Source organism: Trichoplax adhaerens, genomic scaffold (genome assembly GCF_000150275.1).
Source record: "Trichoplax adhaerens TRIADscaffold_2 genomic scaffold, whole genome shotgun sequence".
In the NCBI taxonomy this organism is placed as follows: Eukaryota; Metazoa; Placozoa; class Uniplacotomia; order Trichoplacea; family Trichoplacidae; genus Trichoplax; species Trichoplax adhaerens.
The window spans coordinates 8,908,675-8,923,707 of record NW_002060944.1 but is presented as its reverse complement, the minus strand read 5'-3'; the positions used below and the strand labels follow the sequence as shown (position 1 = coordinate 8,923,707).

The 15,033-nt window shown below is 33.0% G+C and overlaps 1 protein-coding gene across 1 annotated transcript; it reads right to left on the bottom strand.

Annotated features, from left to right (window-relative positions):
- Window positions 1–819: 819 nt before the first annotated feature.
- Window positions 820–3,390, bottom strand: TRIADDRAFT_20654 (uncharacterized protein; the record flags this gene model as incomplete). The annotated part of the gene is made up of 13 exons (XM_002109629.1): window positions 820–897; window positions 982–1,128; window positions 1,219–1,248; window positions 1,339–1,473; window positions 1,571–1,677; window positions 1,792–1,861; window positions 1,980–2,045; window positions 2,161–2,250; window positions 2,347–2,414; window positions 2,489–2,559; window positions 2,650–2,819; window positions 3,061–3,108; window positions 3,274–3,390. Coding segments are annotated over 13 exons (1,197 nt in total), but the record flags the coding sequence as incomplete, so codon positions are not given.
- Window positions 3,391–15,033: the final 11,643 nt, after the last annotated feature.

The following is a 15,033-nucleotide window of genomic DNA, read 5'->3' as shown; positions in this document are numbered from 1 at the left end:
AATTAGACATTGCATAGTTACTAGTTTATGGCCATTTAAAATAATATCATGTTACCTATCATAATTAGATACATTAGATTTATAACCTATGTATCGATCTCGTAATAAAATATTATAAACCCCATGTGTTTAAAATCAATATCCATACAGGAACTATCATTGGCTGGGCACATTATATTACTCATATAGCCTGAGTGAATGCATTCGACCATACTTTCATTAGACAGAACGGCATCGACTCTATACACATCAAAATTAGACTTTGGTAAGTTGATATCTTCACAATGGAAAAAAGAAGATGAATTTCTAGCACTTACCCATATTCGATTAAATGTTTTCGGGCCAATGAACTGTTATAGTATCAGACAGTAACATTCTATGTTATTACGGGATTTACATATGTATATAATAATCGTAAGCTGCAAAATACATTGGTATAAAATTATCCCTTGCGTACGTAAACCTCACTTACTAGATAGAATAGAAACAAAGCGTACAAAACGAAGGCAACAATAACAAGCGCTAGTACGGCAGGCATGACATGGATACTGGCCTAAACAGTAGAATAATACGGATAAGAGTAATTGTGTTAGTAAGAAAATATCAAGCAATTTGAAAATGTTAGGATTAAAATATCAAATCAATTAACACCAACCAATAAGTCAAAAACAGAGTAAAGGTTGAAGCCCAATACAATAATTGACACCACCCATAACATTGTTGAATATTTTCTGTAAATAAGTATTTCGCAACCGCATCAGTATCTGCTTATGAAACGTATTAGGGTGAAGCCTTTTGAACTCGAGATTGTACAAGATACTACCTTCCTATCCTAAATTGGCCCATTATTTCCGTATTAGTAATACAATGCATCAGCGGAAATAGTGCAAACGGCAGCTAGGATTATTAAATAATTGAATCATAGTCAATATATCAAGATATAGCCATAAACTAGCGATATAAACGTAAAATTAACGGTACCAAAATGCTCTGCGATACATTAATGAGGTTGTTCAGTGTATCAATATCGTCTTTAGCCAGGATAGCTATGATCATTGACGGAAATATAGAGATTGATCTGGTGACAAAGGCACGCTTCCATTTTGGCCATGAGATGCCAGTGAAGCCCTACAAAAAGTTTTGCACGAGGTTATTACATGCCAGTACCGTTATAAAACTTAAGTGGTAGCAAATCAAGAATACTTATAAAGAGGTTACCTCCATGACAAATTGACCCGCATAAGTTCCCTACAAGGTGCAACGGTTATCTCAATTAGACGATATCAGATAAATGAGGTTTAGCATCTGCTAAATCGGATGTAAAATTATTTAACAAACCGTCATGGTGGCACTTTGTCCAGCAGAAAGTAGCCCTATACCCCAGATAATTTTCGCAGCTTTACCAAATTTTTGATAAATGCAATTACCTGCGGTCCTTAATTGGGCATTGGAACAGTCGCCATGACGAAATGACTGTAAATTTTAGTAAAATGTTAGCTGGCATGGCTAATAAAACTAAATCTTTAAAAATCCTTAATCTTCGCTGTTCAGTCTGTATTAAGCAGATTACTAGCAAGACTGATACAATAAAAATTAAGCCCAACGATTTTATCTTTACCTTAGCAAAAACAGCGGTAACAAAGAGATTGATAAGAAACGAAACAAAGAGTGCCACAGCTGTAAGTACAATATTAAAATGATTTACTAATTAATTATTCGAGCAAATGCACACAAGCATACAGTAATATCAATATTTTAAAAGCAACTGTTTGCTTCTTGTACGAAACCTACATGATTCAATGCAGTAATACATATTAGCTTCTCTGATAACGGAAGGAATGTCTCGATCTATTTCTCGGCTCTAAATTTGTGTCAGTCATAAAGTAAGAGATTTTACGACGCTATAGCGAATTAATAGGCTAGTGAATAAGAATATTTAAGAAATAACAAAATATCAATTATCTATAATTAGTTATTACCAAGACTAGCGCTGAATGTAGATAAAGATTATGGGGCATCACAACTGATCCAATAATACCAACTGCCTATTAATAGATTATCCAAAGAGTGTTATAATTGAAGTTATGATTTATTTGAAGGTTACGCCGCTACATTGGTATGATCACTCGTAATAGGTTTGCAAATTTGCAATCCTAGTACCTGTTCTGCATCCGCAGCTGTGCAATTAGGACACGTGGGTGCAATGACACCAAGAATAATTTTTCCTTGATCCGGAGCAGCTATAATATACTACGAGGTTTGTACAAACAAATTTTAGTAATCTAGAATAACTAATATGATGTACGTTCTTATAAATGAATATTTATAAGTTTAATATAAACCAACCATATACAAGAAAGTTCCTGCCATCAGTGTAATCAGCATTGCAAACAAAGCTTCCAGCTTCCTCAGGCCTGCAATCAAAATAAGTAAATTTGTAACTGCACAATGATAACTATTACTTGGACATACAAATGCATGCTGTTACCATAATTTTGTAATAGCAAAAACATAAAGGTGTCTACAGCCGTAATAATAACACCAGCATATATTGGAACCCTATAATTGAACATAAATAGACTCTATGATCAGTAATGCCGTTTTAAAAATTTTCACGATCGTAAGAATCTTTGTGTTTTTCTGACTTACTTTCCAGACGACAACAAGTTAATAGCTATAGCACTTCCAATTACTTCCTGAATATCAGTGCCAATAATAGCGATTTCCATCATTAGCCAAACGACAATCCTCGGAAACAACGGGTAAATGAAACGGCAATGTTCGGCAAGATGTCGACCTGATGAATAAGACAAATGGGGCTATGTAAGTTGTAGAATTACAGTAACATATCACCAAAACGGCTACTTTGTAGATAATACTATAATACCGATAGTACAACACTAGATTCTAACCTACCTGAAACCGTTCCTAATCTGGATGAACCCAGCTGTATTAAAAAATTTTAATAGTAACGTTATAATTTAGCAGCTGCAATTTAAGCACTACGGTATCATTTAAATATTAATTTTAATATCCAGTAAATTAAAATGGTTTTCGTACTTGCAGTAATAATCCCAATACTGTCGACCACCAGAGAACCCAGAGTAGCTATTACAAAATGCCGTTATCCTTTTAGTTTAAGTATACTCAAATCTGTCTTTCTATGGTAATGTGTTATTTATTCATTTACATATAATACATTAATCGCTGGCGCGATATATTGTAATAATAAATTTCAGTAAGTATTTGAATTAAAAAGAGAATTTGAATAACCTTGTAACCTGCGACCGCTCCAGCTTGTAGGTCAGAATCAATGTTACCAGGATCCAAATAGGCAATACTCATTAAAAATCCCGGACCAGTGAATGCCCATAGTTTACGAAAGCTAAATGACTAACAGTAGAGTGCAACCATTCAAGAATTAGTTAAAGTTGCCTAGTCATGTTGCCATAATGTTAATATTATTCAACTTTTAGTTTATAATATAAGCAAAATTGTCGATATTCACTCAAGTCAACTTGGTTCGTGGATATCGAAATCCAAATGATGTAGTAGTTAAATACTTGTTCATCACATACTATAATAGATACAGTAGCCAGCTTGAAAAATTTTAAAATAGACTTGCGTATCTTATTTCAATTAAATTTATCATAATTGGGTATACGAGTACATATAGAAGTATAACCATCTAATCACTCATGTATTATCAATGCTTTCCTATTGTAACGTATATAATTTGGAAATAGTATGAAAGATAATTTAACATGCTAATCCAACAATAGCTATTTACCCTTTGATGGGGGCTTATCTTGAATGATTTATAGTTCGAGTTATTAAGGATAGTTTTCTCTGACTGATAGGCTTCAGGATCTATTGGCGAATTGGAATGATATAATGGTTTCTCGTCTTGGTCATGTAGCAGCGAATTTTCTTCTTCAGTTTTCATGATTTACTGCTGATGTTGGCTAGTCATTCATAAAGTTAACATGAAACAAAAATACACAGCATTAGTTTCTAGTCCTTTAGCAATTTGCATTTATAGTTAATGCCAGTAGAAGTGAAGGTTAATAACTCGAAAAATGTACTTTATTATCACAGGAATGCCCCTTGTCCGTCGGATCCGAACCAGTAAAGTGTCACTAAATTATTGTTTTTATCTAAATTGCCTTCGATAGCGCTTGATCAATGCTGATGGTAGGTTTATTTAAAATGGATGCAACTAAATGTGGTTACTGAAAAATAGCGTCGATGCCATATCGGTTGAAGGGTCGGTGCCATTGAAAATTTATAACGTTTAACATCAATTACTTGAATATTCACTAAACTCTTTCACGTGCATCATAGTAATCTGGATTTATGCTACATTCTCAATCATCAGGTGTCTATACTACTTTACAACGGTAATTAATATCTCCTTGGCCAAATGTTACGGTGGTTCTAAGAAATATGACCGGCTAATCAGTATAGGAATCTTGTGATAGTATCTTCTAAAAAATCAAATAAGATCTACGTTTCTTGTAAACTTCACTTTATTACATAAGTCAGACTCGTCTAACAACCCGCAAGGACTATCTAGCTACAATCAGACTATCACTGCACTATCTACATTATGACTGCAATATTCACGATTTACTGTATGTATTATACAACTCATTACAGCGTGATTTTCCTTCAACACAATCATATCTTGCCAATTAAATTCACAGGATCAGATCGAAATTTATGTATTTTGTACCATCGAGCAATCTAGGTCTTCGATATACTTGGGGCTGAACTACACATGTACACAATGTACAAACATCAAACTACCGCTAGGCGAAATTTTTAGTATTGGTAAATACAATAATAAGATATTACAGGTAAATAGGAAATAATCCAGTGATGGAGCCAGCATGTTTAACGGTATGTGGCTTCGTTGCGGTCATCTACCGTAAGCACATAAACTGCTTGAAACTTATTGCAATCACGCTTGTCAATTCATGATAATTAATCATTGGAGGCTTCAAAGATACATTCGTTACCGTAACTTACGACTATGATGTCATTCAATTACATTAATTCCCAATTAAAATTAAAATTATTCAGCAATCGTTATACAATCAGTGTTTCGCGGTCTCAATAAATTCTAGCGATATTGAAGAAAAACTCAATTTCGTGATACATAAATGATTATAAAGCGAATGGACTAAACCGTGTATTTGAATTGAACATCGATTACTTCGTTTTCTATAGTGTCACTGGTTATATCTAATATATTTTACAGTTGGTGTGTGAGGCTATGATCACCAACATCTTTCGAACAGCAACCACTAGTGAATTACGTATTTCATCATCCTATTTTTCAACAGTTTTTACCCCTACAATTATCCTGATTACTGTCATGGTGGACATCCGTAGAACTCACGATAATAATTAATCATTGGATGTAAACTATCAATTCATTGAAAGCAAATGGATCACAACCCCGATTAAACAATACTCGTACACCCTTCTAATTAGACAGGATATCAGCGATAAGCTTTAATGCAATTATTATTCATTATCTTACGGAACCAGGATTCGATTGATCACGAATAGAAATCAGAGACACTTTTGAGTCTCACTACCCGCTAAAAAAAATGAAGTGGTTGGCCATCATTTAAGCAAGAATTGGAGACTTGATTTCCCAGTTTCATAATTCATTCACACCTCATATTTATCCATTCCCTAGTCATTGACCGACTACTCAAGTGCTGAAGTGGATTGTCATTTCGAGTCCTTCAGCGGAATAAAAGCGCAACCCGAACCCGATGGAACGGTTGATTTTCGGACCCGAAATACGCGCAATCGCTATACAAACACTGTATCACTACAGACATTCTGAGTCCGAATGCCCGAAAGTCACGTTCAAATTCGGGTTTCGGCTCGACTTTTCAAGTTATTCAATAGGTCGCATACGGTACAATACAATCCGGTCTCCTTCACCCAATTACTGATACTGCCAGCCAATGGCAAAATGAGCTTATCGTCATGACGAAGGATGACCACATCCATACTCAACCTCTTGCAAATAATCTGATAAAATGATCGAGAAATACCTTTTGAAGTATCGCGATATTCTTAATGGCTACTAGCTTCGTCCTTTGGACAGTTATTCAAGCCTTTGGGAAAACTTGATAGATTTTGAGGACGTGTAAGAGTTTATTGATATTAGCCAATTTTGTCCTGTGGCCGCAGATAAAAGACAAGTTTTATCTTGGTCTGTCTTTTATCTCTCAATGTGGGACGTGACTATTCTACACAATACAAAGTACAGTACAAAGTTCAGTACGGTACAGTACAATGTACTGTACAGAGTGTCCTTCGAAAAGTCAACCGAAATACGGACGCTAGGGGGATTCGGGTTAAGAATCTCGATAGTGATACAGTGTTTGGATAATTCGAAAATCAACAATTTTGATCGGATTTTATCGGGTCGAGTACAGTCTTGTTCAAGTACTGTAAAGGAGAGTAGCAAGAGTGTACAGTGCAGTACAGTATCTATACAGTAACAGTAGTGTCTTTGGAAAAGTCAACCGAAACCCGACATTAGTGGGATTCGGGTTAAGAATCTCTATAGTGATACAGTGTTTGGATAATTCGAAAATCAACAATTTGATCGGGTTTTATCGGGCTCGGGCACAGTCTTGTTGAAGTACTGTACTGTACTGTACTGTAAAAAGGACAGTAGCAAGAGTGTACTGGATCCGTCCTGTCCTGTACAGTACAGTACAGTATCACTACAGTATCTCCGGTACAGTGTACAGTACAGTACGTACAGTATACAGTACACTGTACTGTACTGTATAGCAGGCAGTCGTTCCCAACTGAGTAACTCGTGACGTTGTCACCCTACGCTCTCTCAGGTGACTCATTCCAGGCTACGGGTAGCCAGGAACGGCTCTAGTTATCGCTTGCCTTGAAATTCAATGCAACTCGTTGCTCTGTTGCAAAGTATCAATGTGGATCAACTCTGATAATATCAGTGTTTCTCGATCCACAAGTGCAATCGGATATCATACAAGAGGATATGCATGATTGAGTTTAAAGTAGATTTCGTGTGTTTCTTCTGTAGTTGTACGGAATAGAAATTACAGTCTTGATTCAATATGAATCAATTCATTACTAGAGAAACCCGTGGAAATTTCACGGGATATAGTGCAATTTTAAGGTAATAGAGTATAACAACATGGCACACGTGCAATCGCATGAATATGGCTTGATAATAATTAGAATTAGAACTAGTAGACATCCACTCTTTATGCAGTATATACTGTGAGTATAGGCAATATTCAATACAGATGTTACCGTTCGGTATCTCTTGATAAGATGGACCTGGGGTAGCTCACGAGGTACTACGACTATCGGATAACTAAGATCTTCCTTCTATTAACTCACTACAAATATGACAATTTCGGTTAACTAATAATTGATTTCTCTAGTTACTACACTGCCCATATCTGACAATTGAGTGTGACGCAATACGCGTAGATCCTACATTATTGCCTGATGATGCAAAACTTATAATCTCTCAGGAGAAAAGTAAACTTAATAATCTCAGAAAATAACGGCGAACCCAGTACTTTAATACTGTACTATTTACATACTCTTATTCGGAAACTGTAACGCAATTACAGAACTAACATTACAACAATATACACGCATTTATACAGTATAGTATAGTATATTATGTACACGTAAACTGCCACATATAGAACTGTAATCGATATGTATCATTGAAATCAATAGATATATAGATACTGTAGTTTCAACCTTTCTTGTACCTATTTTCTACATTTGTTCCATTGAACCTCTTGCATTTAAACTATGGATATTCGAATTTTACCTGTCTAGTAGCCCAAACTGGATATTGTTTGATAACTTTAGAGTATGTATTTAGTTCTTATTAGAACCGAACTGTGTGTACTCCATCTAGGATTTGCATAAGTCAACTATTTTTCAATAAATGCAGTGAATTCAACGCAATGACAAGTATACGTGTATGTTGCGTATTTAGCTCTCCCTAGGGTCAGGCAATAGACTAAGGAATAGTACTTAGAATCGTATATCCAGCGGTTGATCCAATTTAGTCTATGAGGAAAAATTAAATGTTACCAATGAGTGCTCAAAACTAAAATAAAGTCGATACGTGACCAACGAGTAACAAGATCAAATCTAAAATCAAAAACATTACAATTTACCTAGTTTTCTCTAAGCTAGCTTATCTTACACAGCCTGAAGTGCTGTCTATTTTATGCAGTCATATTAAAGTATAACTTACTATTTAAAGACAATTACACTGTATAAAGAATCATATCTAATTCTTGATAATGCTTAATACTATCATTAAGCATTGTATTACTAACAAACACCATGATATGCACATAACATAAATTAATAAATACCTTAACATCAACAAAACAAGAGCTCAAACGCTACTCCGGTTATCATTCGCATAAATCAAGTATACTTCAATACAGGTATACAAGGTTAAACACAATTACGTTCATTGATCGTCCTTACAACGATTGTGATATTTTAAATACAAACTGTGCCATCACATCCTTAATAGCAATGCAGTCTAGCTAGCCTAACCAAAAAAGAATACCTATCGATCCTTTCTTTTCGTTTTATATGAGTCTAAATTATAGGAATACCCTACTGAGCAAATTAATATCTAGAACTATTGACTCCCGAACCATACAATGCAGTGCTGGTACTACTGTGTGATATCTTGTAACCGCTGACTAGTAAAATCATCACAACTTATGTAACCGCTAGTAACAGTTATAACTTTCCGATGGCGGATCCTAATTATTCATCTTCAAGATCCATTGTCGAAGTCTTACCCTAGTTAGCTTGCAAATAAGTTTTAGTGTAAGCTTCCATTTTCTTATTGCACGGCAAAATATACTTCACATCGAAAGATAGTAGCATAATTTGACTGCCAATATCCCTTTATAAAGCATGCATGATCTGGTTCCAACTTAAATTCAATCTACAGGAATGCTATTATGCAATATTGTGTCATAGATAGATAGTCATGACTGCAAACTCAGCTACTTAGGAAACTACTAGTGTTAAACAAATTATACAGATTGGCTCTAATGTTTTCGGTTAAACTAAAATATAAATTTTAATGAAAGCTGTTCGAAACTTGAAAGAATATTTATAGAGCAAGCATTTAGTTACAAAAAAGAAAAGAAATTTTTTATATTTCAAGGCTTTCATTTTTACAAAGTTACCATAATCCAGCTTTAAATTTCCCTAAATTCATGATAATCCTTTAGCACGATTTGAAATATTTTGATTACGTTTACGTCAGTATTTTAATTAACTTTTAAGTATTGTTTCCTGATTGCTACTTAAAAGTCTTCAAGTAGTCCAGAAAATTATGCAAAACCAAAAGATGATTGTCTTAAAAAGCTTTTAGCATTCCAAACTATTAGTACTACAAAGATCTCATCAAATTAAAGGCGTGATACCATTGTATCTATGTATATGCTAATATATGTAAATTGCTCTGAAGTTAAAGCCGAACTGAAAAGTTTATATTAGCTCATCGATATCAAAATGAATTTCATTTATACGTCAAACACGTGATGAAACCGAAGTTTAATCATTAAGGAAGCGCTTCACGCACCTTCTTTTCGAAGAAGAATAAGTTCTTAATTATGTTAATTTAAGGCTGATTCTATTCAATTTACGAAAGTTTTAAAAATATTCATTAGAAACCACAAGTTTGATTGTACATCACACCCTAGACTTTCAAATGATCATTGGCTAGCCTTTTTTGGTTAAATAAACATAGGAACATTACATTATTTTATTTTCTAGGATGCTTATGGACTGAACGCATTTACTGCTCTATTATAGAATAGTTGAGGAACTTATTGCTGAATCATTTTATGCAGTGATGTCAAAGGGTGCGCTAATACTCGTATTGATATATTTCACAAGATGTATCTATACTACTGCATCTATATATTCGTAAGTGTCAGCAAAATCGTTAATCGATTCAAAGGGGCTGAGAATGCTATCAGTCATAAATACTGTATAATAGTTATACCGTTATTAAAATCAACGGCCTGGTTGTAATTCCAGCGTATCTTAACGAAAATCTACAGTAGTTTGCTTTGTTTAAGTATAAATAACTCTAAAATGTTGTATTTTAAATCTGTAATTATCCAGGAGGTTTTCAAGGGAAAAATCGCCAAAGTGCAGTCACCGCATCAAATAGTAAGGTTCAATATACTCGTTTTAGTATCCTCATTTATCGGTTTTGTCTTCTTTATAGGATTGCATTTAGCTTTAATTTGATAACATAAACAGACTTTGTTCCTATTTTACAGCAATAATTTAAGGCTGATAAAATTTACTTATAGCTCCATCCATTTCTGATATTGCTTTTTGCTCCGCTGAAGTCTTTTTGGTCGTCATGTTGGCGGCTTATATTCTCAGATGCAATGGTAACAAGAAAAAGCTATATTCGAATATGACGATATTGGGCCCATTCTTTAGTACGGTAACCCATAAGATCCCATTAATATTAAGCCTGTTTTTTAATTATTTCTTTATCTTTAGGGATTATAGAGTAAACGGAGATATCCTGTATAGTAAATTTGCGACATTAACATGCAAGCGAGGTAACAGAATTTTTAAAACCGTAAATTTTTAATTGTTTAGATTGTATCTGATATTGCTGGTTGACCAAAATTAGCCGCTTTTAAAATAGCAAAAATAGTTGGTGATTAATGTATCAATTTATTTTTCTTTGTTTTTTGTTATTAATTTATTCTAACGCCACAATAATTTCCACGGTAACACTATAGTTAAGTGGTATTTTAATTGCACTCTGTATCTGTGGCTTAGTCATTAAGTTTTACTCGCTATATTCTGTATTCTTTTTGCTATATAAAGCAGATACAATTAATAAATTAAATAATAATCTTAGTTAATCACTTTAATTAAAAGTAGATTTTAAAGTCGTACTAACTATATCATATAGAAAAGGACGATTGGCCAGGTAAGCTAATACATCTACCATAAAAGCACCGCTATTATATATCATAGTATATTTTTTATAAGTTTTACAATGGTCCTTTACTAGAGTTAGGTTGCATTGATCACCCAAATTTAAAATATTGTAATCGTTGCTGAAATAATGTAACACGCATGAAATTCTGATATTTAAATTCAAAGTTTAAATTGTTTTGGAATCAGCGACAATTATGCAAAGAAATAACACTAATGCTATACGCTTTGCTAGAAGATTTTATGTTATAACTTATTCATAAGACCGTTAAGAGTGGTTTACAGTTATACCCATAAAGAAATTAGCAACCTGAACGCAGTTATTTCTAGAAATCTAATCAGATCATTCTCTAAAAGTTTTATAGAAATAAGATACTTTTCCAGTTATTCTAAAACTAAGCGTTATCAAGTATCAATATTAAAGCTTGATGAAGGAAAAATAAAGTAAGACTAAACCTCCACATCTAATTTAATAATTTCTACTGGATGCAATAGGTTGCTTTCTACATCATTGACTGAAAAAGCATATACATTTCATGGACCTATATAATCACGAATAAAATCTTGTTTCGTCTATAATATTAACGAAATCTTTTACGACGAGTATTGCATTATTCAACATCGAACATACAGTCACTCATCCGTCTATAAGGCTCTTGGTCATCAAGATCATCATTACCTTGAAGAAGTTCAGTAAACTTATTATCCGCAGTTATTTTCGTAATTAATAAGTCGTCTATAAGTGTAAAATAATTATTTAAAGGAACAAAGCTAACTTTCAATATTATGAAATATATAAAGTTTTAGAATATAAAGTATAACATTAGATGAATAGTCCAAATTGAGATATCTCATTTACCTTTTGGAGTCATTCCATTTTTTCACTATTTTCCATGTTCTACAGTACATTCAAATTTAAATAGTATTCACGTACTTGTAGCAAATTCTCATTTTCATCATATCCTTAGCTACAAACTCTTCTTTCGCTAAAAATTAATGAGTTGCAGTAACGGCAACGTACAAAGTTTACCTTGTCCTATACATTTATATATATACAATAGGTAATGATTACTAAAAAGTTGCGACCATGTCTGTACTGTATTCAGATCGTACAGTAACTCGAATAAGCTCTTATATATAGACATTTTATATCGTTCTTAAATATAGATCCAATTGCAGTCTTATTGTACTATATTCAAATTCAGCTTGCATGTTTAGTTATTTACAGCACTTATACTCCTGCAGTCTTTGCTATTTTCGATAATTGTTTGGCATCACATAGATTGTAATAGGATATTGGTATGTTATAGTTACAGTGATTTTACAATCTTATTCTCTGCATGCGTGCTGTCTCTAAAACTCTAATACTAACGATATCTGCCTCAGACTTTGTCAGCTGTAATAATCGCTGTGTTAGTATTTTCTCCTATTACTTCACGACACCTTATACGCTGCGTTATAGTAACTATCACGTTGCACACGGTTATTATTTATCATAAATTATCCATTTTTCTACTTACATCTTTGTTGTCATTCTCTGAAATGGAGCGAAGTCCGCTAGTGCCAACTCATCGAACTCACAATGACTATTTTAATGTTATCATTAATAACTGCTCTAAAAATTTTAAAGTAGCCTTTGCTAGAGCAGTAGCATCGTTTGCTTGATACCACCTCTCCAAGGAATGCATATAATTATAATTAGAAATGATTCTTCCAACTGTAACGCCTAATATGTTAGAAGGACAGAGACAACTTAAATAATCTATTATATTACCTTTCTCTACGTTTAATTTCAAACAAAAGATTAGACATTTTTATGAGGATGACATAGGTATTTCTATTAGTTAACAGAGTATAATATCTTGGTGGCTGTTTATATGGCATCTCCTCAAGATGACTGTAATTATACTAATTAGGTTTAGATAAAAATGTGAATAACCTCTAAGTATTATTCCTTTGATGGTTAATTAAGAATCTGTTCTTGGTTAAACAAATTTCACAAAAGGTTCTAATGTTTCGAGCTAATCTTAATTATAAAATTATCATTAATCATTCGAAATTAAAAAAATTTCGAGAACATTGTTTGGTTAAGGAATAGAAAACAAAATTTTTACTTTTAAGGCCTCCAATTTTGTGAAGCTGCTATAGCTGAACTTTGAGTTCTCCAGTTTATGATCATGCTACTTCATGAATTTAATATGTTCACTGCGTTTACGTAAAAATTATAACGACCTTTAAGTACTATTCCTGGCTTACGGTTTAAGAATCTATTAATAGTCAAACAAATTATGCAAAGCTAAAGGGTGATTATCTTGGAAATTTTTTGCGTTCCTAAACTTCAATACCACAAAGGACCCATTAAATCATAGGTGCAACATCACCGCAGTTATTGTATGATTTGTATCTATATGCTAATATATGCAAATTGCACTGATGTATATAGTTAAAATCAAACTATGAAGTTAATATTTGCCTAGCGATATTAAAAATATTTTACGAATAGGACAAACACGTGATTTAAATAAAACTTCAATTAATAAAAAATTACGGCACACCTAATTTTCAAAGGATGTATGAGCTCTTAATTATGCAAATTTAAGGCCGATTCTACTCAAGTTGCGGAATTTCTAAAGTATGTATTAAGGGTCACGAGTTGTAATTATACACCGCACCTTGTACTTTAAAATGATTATAATCATTGGTTAGCTCTTACGAGTTAGATAAATATGGGAGGATTATATTAAATCTTTCTCTGGCATGTTTACGCATGTCAAGGCGTGTATATCTCTGTTATAAAATAGCCAAAGAAACTGCTCCTAAATCATTTTATTCATCGACACCGAAGAATGTAGTACTGTAGGTATACTCCACGAGATATATCTAAACTACTGTATTAGAATATTTGTAATCACTGCGATTTCGTCAAACAATTCAAAAGGACTGAGAATGCTATCAGTCATAAAGTGTTTAGTAACTATTTTGGTAAGTTGATTGTTCTATGCTATCTTTTTATTTTATTTATTTTGTCGGCATGATATCCTATTTATCTAAAGCCATTTAGCAACAGTTAAGTGCTTTCAGAAAGTTATTCGTCTTAATTTCTTGATTAATAATATCAATTAATTTCTTACCCGAAAGTTGCAATGCTCATTCTCTATGATTTTCGAGCTAGATATAAAAATCGAGCTCGTTTTGCTAAATAATTTTTCAATAGTGAGATACATGCACGAATGCATACGAGAAAATTTATGTAGCACTGTCTACTTTAAATTTTACTTAGTAAGTAAATGCGTCATATAAATAATTTTAGTAGCTTATAAGATGTTAAATGGATATTCCATACTCAGTAGCCCTCGATGCAATTTAGGTGTTATATATTTATCTTCATCAGCTTATGTCGTTCTGAAGTAATTTATTAATAATCATTAACTAATCTTAGCGATACTAAAGCGTTAACAAAGCGTTCGTTACAACCAAATTTGTAACAATGCTATTAATTGTTTGATAAAGTAAATTTAGAACTAAAATGTACCGATCCCATAGACTAGCAATTAAGATTCATCTATTTTGTGTTTCGCGCTAATGTCTTAAATTTTTAAAGTCAGTACAATAGCTATCAAACATATTTACAGGAAGGAATAGTTTTAGATTTATCTTTTATTATACATTCTAAGTTTGAAGTTTAAGCTCTTGTCACTCGTCTCAGATATTTACCGGAAGCAGTTTACGACATTGTAATAAATGTTTACACTTTAGCATCTTTCAAATATTAGCCAATGTGTTCAACCGTGCTTGATTCACGTTATTTCATTAGTTAAATGTGATTTACTGTCCTTCATTGCTTCAATGCTATTATTGATATATTCTGTATCTAAGTTTTTGTATCATTTAGCAACCTTCTCTGCAATTAATGACAAATTTTGGTATGACAATAAGGTTGATTCAAACTATGATCCTATAGAATATTAGTACTTATAATTA